The sequence below is a fragment of the Euprymna scolopes genome, chromosome 7 (genome assembly GCF_053919585.1).
Source record: "Euprymna scolopes isolate OS-2025 chromosome 7, ASM5391958v1, whole genome shotgun sequence".
Taxonomy (NCBI): Eukaryota; Metazoa; Mollusca; class Cephalopoda; order Sepiida; family Sepiolidae; genus Euprymna; species Euprymna scolopes.
In genome coordinates this window covers 162,885,556-162,900,612 of record NC_136488.1, presented here as the reverse complement: position 1 = coordinate 162,900,612, position 15,057 = coordinate 162,885,556, and the positions used below count along the sequence as shown (strand labels likewise).

The following is a 15,057-nucleotide window of genomic DNA, read 5'->3' as shown; positions in this document are numbered from 1 at the left end:
GTGGAGCAAACACACGACGACTGGCAGCAGAGGAGGCCGCAGCTTCTGGCCAAAAGTAATCTCAGTGAGATAGGCAGTCGCCCTATCGTGTCCGCTACTACGCCTTTTCTTTCTGAATGAGGTTCCATAGCCTTTTAAGGAAAACTGGAAGGCAGCAGTAGGATTTGACCTCAGAGTTCCCATCTCTTAGCCTTTTGCTGTGATAAGGCCCACAAGCAGTGGTGTTTGATTTTGGGGTTGCTTTCCAAGTTTTCGCCCAACCAAGCACACCCAATAGACAGTGGGGTAGGGGTTGGTAGTGTGCCAGGGCATGTCCACACATCGATGGGCCATAACGCACTACCTCTGGGGTCCCATACTACACCGAGATTTCCTACTAATTAAGCCTGGAGCCCCAAGGCACTCAGTTACCGTGTGTGGCCAACGTGAAGGCACTGTAGGAGTCTTGATTATGGAGAGGCTACGTACTGGCAGGGAAGACTTATGCATAGCTGCTCCCTTTTCACCATGAGGTCAGCCAGCGGTGTTAGCTGGAAGCTAGAATGTATGCAAGCATGAACTTAACACTATCTTATACCTAACACACTAGACGCATCATATCCTTCTGCTGGATTAAGAATCCAAATGCACACACAATGATTATAGTAATAGGATTAGGATACACCAATTAAAAAAAAGTAATAGGATTAGGATACACCAATTAAAAAAAAGTAATAGGATTAGGATACACCAATTAAAAAAAAGTAATAGGATTAGGATACACCAATTAAAAAAAAGTTATTTATTTTATTTAGAAAGCAGAATATTGTCTCTTTTATAAATAGGAAACTAGGAACATGTGCTATATTTTAGAAATCAAGCGGCTATACATTCAAGATAAAATTTACACATTGTGGTAAGAAACAAAGCAGTTCATACAAAAAGTTACGTTGCACTTTTGGTAATAAGTTTTTTTAACAAAAGAGTTACCACATATCAACGCCCAGAGACCACTCGAAGATAAGGGTTATTGTGTGTATTGTAATCATTGGGGCAGCAGGGTAATCATTTGTAGCGGAAATTGGGTATAATTAGATTGTTTACAAGGACGGTTCAATAAGAACTTGTTTACATTGGACTTGAAGAAGACGATATTGTAGTCAGCTAGAAAGCAAACGAGCAGAATAGTTTCATAGTCGGACAGTTTTAGGAAAGAACGTTTTATGTTTAGATTTAGGCACCAAAAGAGGGGAATTTATTGATAGTAATATTGGCTGAGTGTTTTTTTTGTGTAAAATTAGCAAGGATTGCAAGATTCATTTATACTAGTTCATAAATAATTGAACAAATCGATTTTTAATAAATTTCACAAATTTTTTAAAAATGTTCCAACAACTCTGGAAAGAAGATGATGAATATAGATTAATTTTATCATTTCTTCAAAGTAATTATGCAGTGATATATATATATATATATATATATATATATATATATATATACATATATATATATATATATATATATATATATATATATATATACATATATATATATATATATATATATATATATATACATATACATATATATATATATATATATATATATATATATATATATATATATATATACATATACATATATATATATATATATACATATATATATATATATATATATATATATATATATATATTATATATATACATATATATATATATATATATTATATATATATTAGATATACCATTATAAATATAATCTTATGGATTTAAAAAAATAAATTATTTGGTGTCTTATTTATGATAGTACTAGATAGTTCAACCAATGAATATGCAAAAAAATATTCATTTCATTTGTGTAATCCAAATATTTATAATAAAAAAAACTTAAATCTATGGCTGACTTGCCTGCAAAATTAAAATCACGAATGTCCAACAGTCTCTGTTTTATCGTTATTCATACTCGTAATGTGAACCAATATGAATATGATTGCAATGTGAACATATGTGAATATGATTGCAATGTAAAACTATATGAATATGATTGCAATGTGAAACTATGTGAATATGATTGATATGTGAACCAATGTGAATATGATTGATATGTGAACCAATGTGAATATGATTGATATGTGAACCAATGTGAATATGATTGCCATGTGAACCAATGTGAATATGATTGCCATGTGAACCAATGTGAATATGATTGCAATGTAAACCAATCTGAATATGAGTGCAATGTGAACCAATGTGAATATGATTGAAATGTGAACCAATGTGTATAGTATTGAAATGTGAACCTATGTGAATATGATTGCAATGTGACCTAATGTAACTATGATTTCAATGTGAACCAATGTGAACATGATTGCCATGTGAACCAGTGTAAATATGATTGCAATGTGAACCAATGTGAATATGGCCATCTGATCCAAGGTGCATATGATTGAAATGTGAACCAATGTGAATATGATTGCCATGTAAACCAATGTAAAATGATTGCAATGTGAACTAATGTGAATATGATTGCAATGTGACCCAATGTAAAATGATTTCAATGTGAACCAATATGAATATGATTGCCATATGAATCTATATGAATATGATTGCAATGTAAAACCATATGATTGCAATGTGAACCTATGTGAATATGATATTCATGTGAACCCATGTGAATATGATATTCATGTGAACCTATGTGAATATGATTGCCATGTGAACCAATGTTAACATTATTGCAATATAAACCTATGTGAATATGATTGCAATGTGAACCTATGTGATATGATGGCAATATGAATATGATTACAATGTTAAGCAATGTGAATATGATAGCCATGTGAACCTATGTTAATATGATTGCAATGTGAACCTATGTTAATATGATTGCAATGTGAACCTATGTTAATATGATTGCAATGTGAACCTATGTGAATATGATTGCAATGTAACCCAATGTGAATATGATTGCAATGTGAATATGATTGCAATGTGAACCTATGTGAATATGATTGCAATGTGAACCAATTTGAACATGATTGCAATGTGAACCTATGTGAATATGATTTCAATGTGAACATGATTGCAATGTGAACCTATGTGAATATGATTGCAATGTGAACCTATGTTAATATGATTGCAATGTGAACCTATGTTAATATGATTGCAATGTGAACCTATGTGAATATGATTGCAATGTAACCCAATGTGAATATGATTGCAATGTGAACATGATTGCAATATGAACCTATGTGAATATGATTGCAATGTGAACCAATTTGAACATGATTGCAATGTGAACCTATGTGAACATGATTTCAATTGTACCCTATGTGAATATGATTGCAATGTGAACATGATTGCCATGTGAACCAATGTGAATATGATTGTCCTGTGAACCTCGGTGAATATGATTACCATGGGAACCTATGTGAATATGATTGCCATGTGAGCCAATATGGACATGATTGCAATGTGAACCAACATGAATATGATTGTCCTTTGAACCAATGTGAACAATATTGCTATGTGACCTTATATGAATATGATTGCAATGTGAACCTATGTGAATATGACTGCAAGGTGAACATGATTGCCATGTGAACCAATGTGAACATGATTGTCATGTGAACCAATATTGATATGATTGCTATGTGAACCAATGTGAATATGATTGCAATGTGAATATGATTGCAATGTAACCAATGTGAATATGATTGTCATGTAAGCCTCTGTGAATATGATTGCCATGCGAACCATTGTGATAATGATTGCCATGTGAACCAATGTGGATATTATTGCAATGTGGACAATATGAATATGATTGCAATGTGAACCAATATGGATATGATTGCTATGTGAACCAATGTGAATATGATTGCAATGTGAATATGATTGCAATGTAACCAATGTGAATATGATTGTCATGTGAGCCTCTGTGAATATGATTGCCATGCGAACCATTGTGATAATGATTGCCATGTGAACCAATGTGGATATTATTGCAAGGTGGACAATATGAATATGATTGCAATGTGAACTAATGTGAATACCATTGCCATGCGGACCAATCTGAATATGATTGCAGTGTTAACCAATGTGAATATGATTGAAATATGAACTAATGTGAATATGATTGCCATGTGAATCAATGTGAATATCATTGCAATGTGGATGAATGTGAACATTATTGCAATGTGAACCAATGTGAACATGATTGCAATGTGAACCAATTTGAATATGATTGTCATGTGTACCAATGTGAATACCATTGCCATGTGAACCAATGTGAACATGATTGTCATGTGTACCAATGTGAACATGATTGTCATGTGTACCAATGTGAATATGACTGCGATGTGAACCAATCCGAATATTATTGCAATATGGACCAATGTGAATATGATTGCAATGTGCTCCAATGTGAATATGATTGCAGTGTGACCCTATGTGAATATGATTGCAATATGAACCAATGTGAATATGATTGCCATGTGAACAAATGTGAACATTATTGCAATGTGAACCAATGTGAATATGATTGCAATGTGGACCAATGTGAATATGATTGCAATTTAACCAATGTGAATAAAATTGCCATGTGAACCAATGTGAAAATGATTGCAATGTGAACCAATGTTAATATGATTGCAATGTGGACCAATGTGAACATGATTGCCATGTGAACCAATGTGAATATTATTGCAATGTGAACCTATGTGAATATGACTGCAGTGTGAACAAATGTGAATATCATTGCCATGTGAACCAATGTTAATATGATTGCAATGTGGACCAATGTAAATATGATTGCCATGTAAACAAATCTGAATATGATTGCAATGTGAACAAATGTTAATATGATTGCAATGTGAACTAATGTGAATATGATTGCAGTGTGAACAAATGTGAATATGATTGCAATTTAACCAACGTGAATACAATTGCCATGTGAACCAATGTGAAAATGATTGCAATGTGAACCAATGTGAATATGATTGCAATGTGAACCAATGTGAACATTATTGCAATGTGAACCAATGTGAACATTATTGCAATGTGAACCAATGTGAACAGGATTGCAATATGGACCAATGTGAACATGATTGCAATGTGAACCAATGTGAATATGATTGCAGTGTTTACTAATCTGAACATTATTTCAATGTGAACCAATGTGAATATGATTGCAATATGAACCAATGTGAACCTTATTGCAATGTGGACCAATGTGAATATGATTGCCATGTGAACCAATGTGAACATGATTGCAATGTGAACAAATGTAAACATGATTGCAATGGCCACAAATGTGAATATGATTGCTATGTGAACCAATGTGAATATGACTGCAATGTGAACCAATCTGAATATGATTTTAATGTGGACCAATGTGAACATGATTGCCATGTGAACCAATGTGAATATGATTGCAATGTGAACTAATGTGAATATGATTGCAATGTGAACTAATGTGAATATGATTGCAATGTGAACAAATTTGATTATGATTGCAGTGTGAACTAATGTGAATATGATTGCAGTGTGAACTAATGTGAATATGATTGGCATGTGAACATATGTGAATACAATTGCCATGTGAACCAATGTGAAAATTATTTCAATGTGAACCAATGTGAATATGACTGCAGTGTGAACCAATGTGAATATGCTTGCCATGTGAACCAATGTTAACATGATTGCTATGTGAACCAATGTGAATATGACTGCAATGTGAACCAATGTGAATATGATTCCAATGTGGACCAATGTGAACATGATTGCCATGTGAACCAATGGGAATATGATTGCAATGTGAACCTATGTGAAAATGATAGCCATGTGAACTAATGTGAACATTATTCAGCGTTAACATATTTGAATATGATTGCAGTGTGAACCAATTTTAATATGATTGCAATTTTACCAATGTGAATATGATTGCCATGTGAACCAATGTGAATATCATTGCCATGTGAACTAATGTGAACATTATTCAGCGTGAACATATTTGAATATGATTGCAGTGTGAACCAATTTTAATATGATTGCAATTTTACCAATGTGAATATGATATCCATGTGAACCAATTTTAATATGATTGCAGTGTCAACTAATGTGAATATGATTGCAATATGAACTAATCCGAATATGATTGCAATGTGAACCAATATGAACATTATTGCAATGTGAACCAATGTGAATATGATTGCAATGTGGACAAATGTTAATATGATTGCAATGTGAACCAATGTTAACATTATTGCAATGTGAACCAATGTGAATATGATTGCAGTGTGAACAAATGTGAATTTGATTGCAATGTGAACCAATGTTAACATTATTGCAATGTGAACAAATGTGAATATGATTGCAGTGTGAACAAATGTGAATATGATTGCAATGTGAACCAATGTTAACATTATTGCAATGTGAACAAATGTGAATATGATTGCAGTGTGAACAAATGTGAATATGATTGCAATGTGAACCAATGTTAACATTATTGCAATGTGAACCAATGTGAATATGATTGCAGTGTGAACCAATGTGAATTTGATTGCAATTTAACCAATGTGAATACAATTGCCATGTGAACCAATGTGAATATGGTTGCAATGTGGACCAATGTGAATATGATTGCAATGTGAACCAATGTGAATATGATTGCCATGTGAACCAATGTGAATATAATTGCAATGTGGACCAATGTGAATATGATTGCAATGGTAGCCAATGTGAATATGATTGAAATATGAACCAATGTTAATATGATGGCAATTTGAATCAATGTGAACATTATTGCAATGTGTACCAATAGAGTATGATTGCAATGTGGACCAATGTGAATATGATTGCAATGTGAACTAATGTGAATATTATTGCAATGTGAACCAATGTGAAAATGATTGTCATGTTAACCAATGTTAACGTTATTGCAATGTTAACCAATGTGAATATGATCGCAATTTAACCAATGTGAATATGATTGCAGTGTTTACTAATGTGAATCTGATTGCAATGTGGACAAATGTGAACATGATTACCATGTGAACCTATGTGAATATGATTGCAATGTGAACCAATGTGAATATTATTGTCCATGTGAACCTATGTATATGATTGCCATGTGAACTAATGTGAATATGATTGCAGTGTGAACCAATGTGAATATGATCGTAATGTGATCCAATGTGAATATGGTTGCCATGTGAACTAATGTGAATATGGTTGCCATGTGAACCAATGTGAATATGGCTGCCATGTGAACCAATGTGAATATGGTTGCCATGTGAACCAATGTGAACCAATAAGAATATGATTGCCATGTGAACATATGTTAATATGATTGCCATGTGAACCAATGTTAATATGATTGCAATGTAAACCTATGTGAATATGATTGCCATGTGAACTTATGTTAATATGATTGTAATGTGAATATCATTGGAAATTGACTCACACAGATGTTTTCTTATTTTTTGCTCATTTATTATCTTTACCTGCAAACTTAGTCAACACCATAACATATGAATCATATTGTTCGCATTAGTTTTTACCGATATTTTTTTCTAGTCAGAAATCTTTCAAATATTGGGTACTCGCGGGAGGGACCGCGTTAAACTCGCCAAAGTGAAAGTGAATTTTGTTTAACGAACTGGATTCGATCTTGAAACAACCAGATGCAACTTAGCATATAATACTATATATATATATATATATATATATATATATATATATATATATATACACAATATTTTAAATGTAGGAAAATTTTTACTTGGGTCCGACGGTTAGGTGGTGTGTCCATGATGCTTTATTCTGGAATTCCTCCCCTTCGTCAGGCATATATTCGCCTTTCAAACGTGTATGGCAGGTTTTATTGTAGATGGAGCATGTTTGAAGAAATTGGATATTTATTTATTTGTTTCAGATGCAAAATTTATTAATATCTACGTATATTTCAGATCGACAACAGCGATTAGTCAAACTCGCTGAAACCTCGTCATAAAATATTGAATAGTTTTTGAAACCACTGTACGTTTTAAACTTATTTCCTAAAATTTATTTTTGTAAATTATATTTTGTATTATTTTAAAAAAACGTTTTACTAAAAAGGAAACCTGTTTGCTGAAACGCCATTCAAAATATTTTGTGAATAAAATCGCTGTCTGCTCCATTATTTCAGACTAAATGAAAACAAGGTGACCAAAATTCTTCACAAAGCTTCCTTCAAACGCGACCGATTTTCTCCAATCTGGCAATATAGCAGCGACATGATTAAGCGGCCACTCTGTAAAAAACTGCAGTTTCGCGAGGACCTGAAGCAACCTGCCTGTCAAATGTTTCGAGGTAACATTCTTTTATAGATAGAAGTATAAATGGAATAGCTCAATATTTCGCTCGACTGTTGAGTGGTCATTTTCGCTCTTTATAAAGCCCACATAACAGCTGGGCAAAACGTTCAGATTTAGGTATTTCGCCTTTTGTATAAAACTCATTACATATAATTTATTTCCCCTTTATTATATATTAACAGTCTATCGAGCGTTTCCCGGTAGTAAGATACGCTTAAATATGATTTTAATTCATGCTAATTACGTATTCATGATTATAGAGACGATTCTCTATTTACCAATATTTTCAATTTTGACCCTTTAGCGGCCATTATTCCGGGTGAAAACCGATTACAAAGTTTTGCACATGTCTGAATATTCTACATACCAAATTTCAAATCTACAGATCAAAAATTCGTTGAGTATATAGGTTGAGATTTGTCGCAAACACATTCTTATATTAAATAGATATATAGATACATACAGAACGATAAAACTTAACATACATAAATTGTAATTTATTTCAATCAATGTTCCTTTTAATCTGAAAGAGACTAGCTAAGTTCGAAACAAATTGTTGTCTTGTTAATATTTATTATTAATACTAATTGAATAATGTTTACAAGTCGGCCATCTTTGATTCATCTTGTCTATAACATTTAATCCATAATATTCTAACTTTGTTTATGTGGTTAAAACAATCAAATGTTAAATTCCACACATTGCTGCCAAAAACTCGTTACTCCAAAACTCGACGTTCTACTATCAAAACTCAACTCCAAAACTCGCCACTCTACTGTCAAAACTCAACTCTAGAACACGACGCACTACTGAAAACACTTGCTACTCTGGCATCCAAATCACCAAATCAACCTAGTCCTTGAAATATCGGCTTTTTATTTCCAACCGGAAGCATTCATTTGCATGTTAGGTGTCAATATCGCAAGCATATAAAGGAAAAAGCGGCCATTTTGTTTCCTTTTTTCTTCAATCGTTTTGTCCACATAGAACTTTAAAGACTATACACAAACATATTTGTACTAATTTTTTAATTGCTTAATTACAAAAAAAAGCAACTTATTTTGCCTTTGGTAGCATTTTAGATCACAGATTGTATAACTGAGATGAAAACAGGTATACAATTGTTAATGAAAGATCTGCTTTAAACGAGTATTTTAGCGTAGGAAACAACATCAAATTATTTATATGTTTACGTAATTCTATAATACCAAACTTGAAATAAAAAACGCTAAACAATGGCTGCAGTTATAAAAATATAATAATATTAATTTTTGAGCTTCTGTAAAGTTAAGCTCTTTCGAGAGATAATAAATTGATTATTCATAAATTTGCCAGGTTGCAGTGTTTTTTCCCCCCATGGAAGATAGAACTCTTTTAAAAACCACAGTACTTGTGTTTACATCGAAAGGATACAAGGCAAATTTCCCTCAGATTAAAACCATGGTCGTAGCGTTGGTCGAATGAGTAGGACACTAGGGTTCATGATATTAAGTCCATAATTAATCAAGTTCTAGTCCATCACCTTACAGTTGCTAAACTTCTGTCCGACTATCAATATGGATTTAGGCAAGCCTGTTCTACTGCAGATATCTAATTGTAATCTCTGGACGTATATTCCATGCGCTGGATAAGGCAGGGGAGAGGCGGGCAGTATCCCTAGATATATCTAAGGCCTTTGACAGGGTATGGCACGATAGTCTTCTCATGAAAATCAGATACTATGGTATTACTGGCAAATACTAACATAAATCCTTAAATAAAAGAGACTCCAGGTTGTCCTCGATGGTCATACGTCTAAACAATATGATATAAATGCCGATGTACCTCAGGGGTTGATCCTTGGACCTTTATTATTCCTGATATTCATAAATTACCTCCTGATAGAATTGTCTCTGAAATGGGCAAATTTCTGACGACACCACGCGCTATAACAGGCTCGAGAGGAAAACGAATGAACATATAGGTTCATAAGAGTAGTGGTTGATGGGCAGAAATCAGAAGCCCACAGTATTAATGGTGGAGTCCTTCAGGGGTCTATCCTGGGCCCAACTCTCTTCCTGATCTACATCAATGATCTCCCAAAACACATACTTAAATCATTCGTTGACATCTATGCTGATGACACGACCATCTATGGAAACACATCAAAAGCCATAAATGACAAAGTTCTCCCTGATTCTCTCTCCTCTGATCTTGAGCATGTGGTACAGTGGGGGAAGAGGTGACTGGTTACTTTTAATGCATCTAAAACCAAGCTTCTATCTTTACATCATCAACGCTCTGGTCCCCATCTGGCATCAATTGAAATGGATAGCTCTCGTCTTGGGGAGGCTTCATGTTTTGACAAGCTTCTGGGTTTGACCTTTACTCCTGATTTGAAATGGAACAAGTACATCAGGTCTGTTGCCAAGGACTCTGGGAAAATGGTGGGATCCTTCTACCGCTTCAGAATATATCTCACTACTGATGTAATTCTCTATCTGTATAAAAGCCAAGTACGTCCAAGGATGGAGTACTGCTGCAACATCTGGATAGGAGCTGCTAAAAACAGCCTATCCTGCCTTGACAGAGTACAAAATAGACTTCATGGCTTAGTGGGGGGTGCCCTTTTCTCTTCCCTGCAACCTCTCTCCCACAGAAGAGACGTTGCGAGCCTGTCTTTGCTTTATCGTTATTTCCATGGCAGGTGCTCGTCTGAGCTCCAATCTCTGGTCCCCCCTCGCCAATCTTTCACGAGAAACACCCGTCTGGCTCAAACTACTGTCAATAATTTTCCCCACTCTTTATCTGTGCCTAAATCAAAACGTAGATTCCATGAGCAAGGCTTCTTTCTTAGAACTGCACACCAGTGGAACTCTCTGCCGCTTGCCTGTTTCCCACCTGACTACAACTTGGATGTCTTCAAGTCCAACATAAACAAATTCCTGACAAACCGCCCCCTTAAGTAAGACACTATCAAATCTCCAATACTAATGATTACTACAATACTATCTCATTGATTACTGTACACGCAATAACCCTTATCCCTGAGTGGCCTTCGGGCCTTGATAAGTGGTGACCCCCATGTAAAAAAAAAAAACTTATCTAAGGCAATGGCAGACACGCCATAGGAAGACCTCCAGTCTATAGTGGAATGGGGACAAAAATGGATGCTCACATTCAATGCTCCCAAGACTAAGTTTCTTTCCTTCAATAATTACAGGAAACCTTCTCAACCACAAATAACTATGGCTAATGATACATTAACTGACAGTACTTCGTTCAAACTTCTCAGCTTAACGTTCACAGGGAACATGAATTGGAACAAATACATTGAGGTGATTGCTAAGGCTACTGCAAGGAAGGTGGGCTCTCTCTTCCATGCTAGAAAGTTACTTAAGCCTGAAAGTATCCTTTACCTCTATAAGGCCACCATTCGCCCATGTTGTTACATTTGGGCTGGTGCATCTGCTACTAGTCTCTCATTCCTGCACAGAGTTCAAAAGTGAGCCGTCAAACTGATAGGTCTTGAACTGTCATCTAAGCTTCAACCTCTGTCCCATCAACGAAATATTGTATCCCTCTGCCTATTTTACAAGTATTTTAATGGTAGACGCTGTGATGAACTACAAAGACTTGTACCCACTTGATGTCAATACCCCCGACAAACCCAACAAGCAGCAAAATCCCACCCCTACTCAGGGAAATCCCCAGAACTGCTAGACTTTGGAATTCCCTTCCTGGTTCCTGCTCCCCCAACTGTACTGACATGCAGAAGTTCAAGTGTAATGTGAACACACATCTTGCTGCTCAACTCCCTACACAGTATCCCTGCAGCTTATATCCCAGATAGTAGCCCCCTTCATTAAAGTTGCACTGTATATGGGTACAGGGTTCTAATTTTCTGACAGTTATAATTCTATGCTGACCACCCTTAAATAGCAATGCAATATATATATATATATATATATATATATATATATATATATATATATATATATTACTGCCATGTCTGAACTACCACAATAATCTCAAACCAAATATCAACCAAGCTCCAACCTCTGACCCATCACTGCAATATTACATCACTCTGTTTTACAAGTATCTTGATAGAATGTGCTTGGACGATCTTGTAGCACTTCTACCCCATCGATGTATAAATACTCCTGACTAATCTGAAAAGCAGCAGGATCCCACCTCTTCACTGTAAAGGTTCCTAAATGCCGGAAAAAACTTCTGCTCTAATAGTTACTTTCTTTGAACTGATAAACTTTAGAATTTCCTGAATATTTCCTGGTTCCCTGACTGTACAAACATGCAGAAATTTAAATGTTACATGGACACACATCTCGCTGCTCAACTCCCTACATAGTGCCCCTATAAACAGAGCCCCAAATAGTAGCCCCTTACGTCCAAGTAGCAATGGGCCTTATTGGGGTGAATAAAGGATAAAATATATAGTGTTCATTTCTATAGTCTGCTGAGCAGATTTGTATGTCCGAACATGTCCGTTGTTTCTTTCCGCTGCCCTTGCCCATTATTTATTATCTCAACTTTATCTCATAGCAAGTCATTCTTTTCAAACCATACATAGTGATCTGTACTGAGTTTTTTTTTCTGTTTCTGCTTGAGTTACTGCTTTACGGTCCTGCATGCATTCATACAAAGATTCATTTGCATATTTGCAGCTCTACTGATGTACATGGGCGATTTACCAAAAGCAGAAGCGATCACTGACGTTGTGTTGGCAAATGAAGACATTATCGAACCGGCTATCCGAAACGTAGGCGTTTGAGATTTTTATTCTTTTTTTTGTTGTTGTTGTTGTTGTTGTTGTTGTTAAAAATAGAAATATGACAAACGACGCATATCTATAAGTGTATAATGTGTATATTTATATTTCAAATATGCTTTTATTACACGAGTGCTGTTCCAAAGTAATGCCTCCTATTTTTTTCCGCTTGAATGGATCAGAGACGATTGAAAATTTTATGATTATGATGACTGAACATATGCATTCATGACCTAAAAGTATCATGTCTGTATTGCAGATATTGACGGTGTGAGACTCTAAGAAATGACTCCTTGTCATTGACGTGCGTCAGAAGCAAAGATATTGAATTCCTGGCAAAAAAGTGCATTGAGAATGGTGGTGACTATGTAGAAAAATAAATTCTGGGGCACAAAAAGTCAGTCGTTTTAATGATACCACTCCCGTTTTCTTATATCTTCAACATTTTTAGTTAAAAAAATAAAAGACTTTAAAATTTGGGAAAAGTTTTGTTTTTCATGATATACTTATTCATCTGCATATATAAATGTCGATACACACGAGCGTAAATTAAAAACTTGTTTTTTATACATAAAAATAGGCAAACAAATAAAATCGATGTATTATTGTCATCAAATATAGACATAAATGATTCGTCAATAATAATAACTTTAGAACTTGAGTAATGTCATCATTTTTTTTATCTATGATTTATTTAATTTACTAGCATGCTGCACGGTGCTGCCCGGTCATAAGATATTATGTGCCTTCAATAAGTTTCCAGACTTTTTTGTACAGGCATTTAAAATTGTCGTAGACTCTTGAACATTCAGTATGTTATTGCCATGCAGTTTATGAGATGACTGACCAATTTTTATGATTTCAGGTTCAAATGAACAGCTACAGCAAGAATTGGAATACACTCTACTAAAGCTTGATTGTTACCGCTGGTAAATTTCAAAAATTCAATCCGGACGTGGGGGCACTTTAGAAGAACAATATGCAATAAAATCCCATTTTAAACTTGGAAAAAATGCCACAGAAACGTATGGAATACTTCAGATAGCTTTTGGACTATCTTGCATGAATTGAGTATCAGTTTTTGAGTGACATAAGAGATTCAAGGAAGGCAGGGAGTCTGTGAGGGATGATGAGAGGTGTGGGAGGAGTAAGAAAGTCAGAACACCAGAGTTGATTGGCCAAATAAAGAATTTCATGAATAAGGACCAATATGTGTCGATAGAGACAATAAGTGCCATGTTTGATGTCAGTGTGGGTACTGAACATACAACTATTCACAAGAAAATGGAGATGTAGAAGATTTGCACAAATGCACCAGTCCACAACTCCCCCTTTGTCACTGACTATTTGACCAAGATAGACATCAAAACAGTTCCTCACCCTCCGTATAGTCCAGACTTTGCTCCCTGTGACTTTTGATTATTCCCCAATCCTAAGGAAAACCTTAGAGTGTGTCGTTATGAGACAATTGAGGAAATGAAAGCGGCTATGACGAGGGCCACTAACACACTCACACAAGAGGGCTTCCATGGAGCCTTGCAGAAGTTGTTGGAACGGTACAAGTGCATTGCAGCCGGAGGAGATTACTTTGAAGGGCATCAATAAAAGTGGCCATGCAAAAAAAGTCTGTAAACTTATTTAACGCACCTCCTACTTGTCTGAGTTCACATATAATTAGCAATCTGATAATTCCACACTCTATAACAGGCACGACAGGAAAACAAATGAACACATATCTAAAGAAATGGCAAAAACACTAGAGGATGACCTCCAATCTGTAGTGGAATGGGGACATAAATGGATGGTCATATTCAATGCTGCCAAGACTAAACTGGTTTCCTTCAATAATTACAAGAAACCTTTTCTGCCACCAATAGCAATGGCCAGTGACTCCCTGTCTGAGAGTACATCTTTCAAACTCCTTGGCTTAACGTTCACAGGAAACATG

General features: G+C 35.0%; 1 protein-coding gene across 2 annotated transcripts in view; it reads left to right on the top strand.

Annotated features, from left to right (window-relative positions):
• The window catches only part of LOC145280119 (myosin-VIIa-like), a 285,982-nt gene that overhangs the window by 224,465 nt on the left and 46,460 nt on the right, over window positions 1-15,057 (top strand). For both annotated transcript variants that reach the window (XM_080131876.1, XM_080131875.1), the window contains exons 15-16: window positions 8,170-8,333; window positions 13,006-13,100. In XM_080131876.1, coding sequence (XP_079988002.1) covers window positions 8,170-8,333; window positions 13,006-13,100 — 259 coding nt within the window. The remainder of the gene's footprint in view (window positions 1-8,169; window positions 8,334-13,005; window positions 13,101-15,057) is intronic.